The sequence below is a fragment of the Octopus bimaculoides genome, chromosome 4, assembly GCF_001194135.2.
Source record: "Octopus bimaculoides isolate UCB-OBI-ISO-001 chromosome 4, ASM119413v2, whole genome shotgun sequence".
NCBI classification, from domain to species: domain Eukaryota; kingdom Metazoa; phylum Mollusca; class Cephalopoda; order Octopoda; family Octopodidae; genus Octopus; species Octopus bimaculoides.
Genome location: NC_068984.1, coordinates 16,418,355 through 16,419,810, shown reverse-complemented (window position 1 = coordinate 16,419,810; position 1,456 = coordinate 16,418,355). Strand labels below are relative to the sequence as shown.

Sequence of the window (1,456 nt, the reverse complement as noted above, 5' to 3'; positions counted from 1 at the left end):
CCCACCCTCAGATCTAAGGTCGCATCAGCTTCTGAAATATTAACCATGTACCCACTCTGAGATCCAAGGTCGTACCAGCTTCTGAAATATTAACCATGTACCCACCCTCAGATCTAAGGTCGCATCAGCTTCTGAAATATTAACCATGTACCCACCCTCAGATCTAAGGTCGCATCAGCTTCTGAAATATTAACCATGTATCCACCCTGAGATCTAAAGTCGTACCAGCTTCTGAAATAATACCCATGTACCCACCCTCAGATCTAAGGTCGCATTAGCTTCTGATATATTAACCATGTACCCACCATGAGATCCAAGGTCGCATCAGCTTCTGCAATATTGGGTATCTAATCTAAAACTTCATCGGGAAGGTCAAGATAACAAGGTAGGTGAATAAGAATCAGAATGAAGGAGAAGTGGTGAATAAAAGAAGGATAGGTAGAAAGACACTAGTAGAGGAAGACTTACCTTTTTTTCATTGGTTTAGCTGGTTCAACTTCTTAGAGTTGTTGTTCGAAACATGAATGGATCCAGACCGGCCGTTCTTCCAGAGTTAAATGTTATGTAGTCCACCTGGTTAGCTCTGAGAGTGAGTAGACGTAAAGCTCTACCGTTTGGTAAATTCTTTGAGGTAGTTGTTATATTTGTTTGTTTGTTTGTTTCTGTATTTGGTTTTTATTGCCCGGCGACTCTGAGAATAAATAAATAAGTTAATAAATGAATGAATGAATAAATAAATAAATAAATGATTTTTTTTTTGTTAATCAATGAAAATATCTCATTCGAGAGAATATAACAACTGCGTGTGTATGTGTGTGAAGGTGTGTGTGTGCAATAACCTACGTATGTATGTATGTATGTATGTATGTATGTACGTACGTATGTATGCACGTATATATATATGCATATATGTATATATGTATGTATGTATGTATATATGTATGTATGTATATATGCATATATGTATATATGCATGTATGTATGTCTGTGTGTATTTATGCGTGCGTTTGTGCATGTGTGAATGAATGCTCATGCATGTGAGTGTGTGCACATGTCTATGTGTGTGCGTGTGATGTGTGTGTATGTGTATGAATGCGCTTACATATCTATATGTATGTGCTTGTCTGTGTATCTATGTATGCGTCTGTATGTAGATATCCATGTATGAATGTATGCATGTATGTATGTATGCATGCATGTATGTATGTACGTATGTATATATGCATGTATGTATGTATGCATGTATGCATGCATGTATGTATGTATGCATGTATATGTGTGTGTGTTTATGTGAGTGTGTGGATGTGTCTTTTAAATAAATGAAAAAATACACACAACCAAACCTTTTCAATAGCTAGATTTTTCCGATCTCTTCCAGAATTCCAAAATTCTTTGTATGTGTGCGTGCGTGTGTGTGTGTGTGTGTGTGTGTGTGTGTGTGTGTGTGTGTGTGTGT

The 1,456-nt window shown here is 36.9% G+C and overlaps 1 protein-coding gene across 4 annotated transcripts in view; it reads right to left on the bottom strand.

Moving 5' to 3' along the window:
* LOC106883437 (uncharacterized) overlaps nt 1-1,456 on the bottom strand; it is a 155,399-nt gene that overhangs the window by 148,006 nt on the left and 5,937 nt on the right. For 3 of the 4 annotated variants that reach the window (XM_052966910.1, XM_052966907.1, XM_052966909.1), the window contains exon 2: nt 469-691. Coding sequence is in view for 3 of the 4 variants with exons in the window: in XM_052966907.1 (XP_052822867.1) it covers nt 469-479 (11 nt within the window). In the remaining variant the exon portion in view is untranslated. Of the gene's footprint in view, nt 1-468; nt 692-1,343; nt 1,436-1,456 lie in introns of those variants that run through there. The other variant, XM_052966908.1, reaches the window with a different exon arrangement.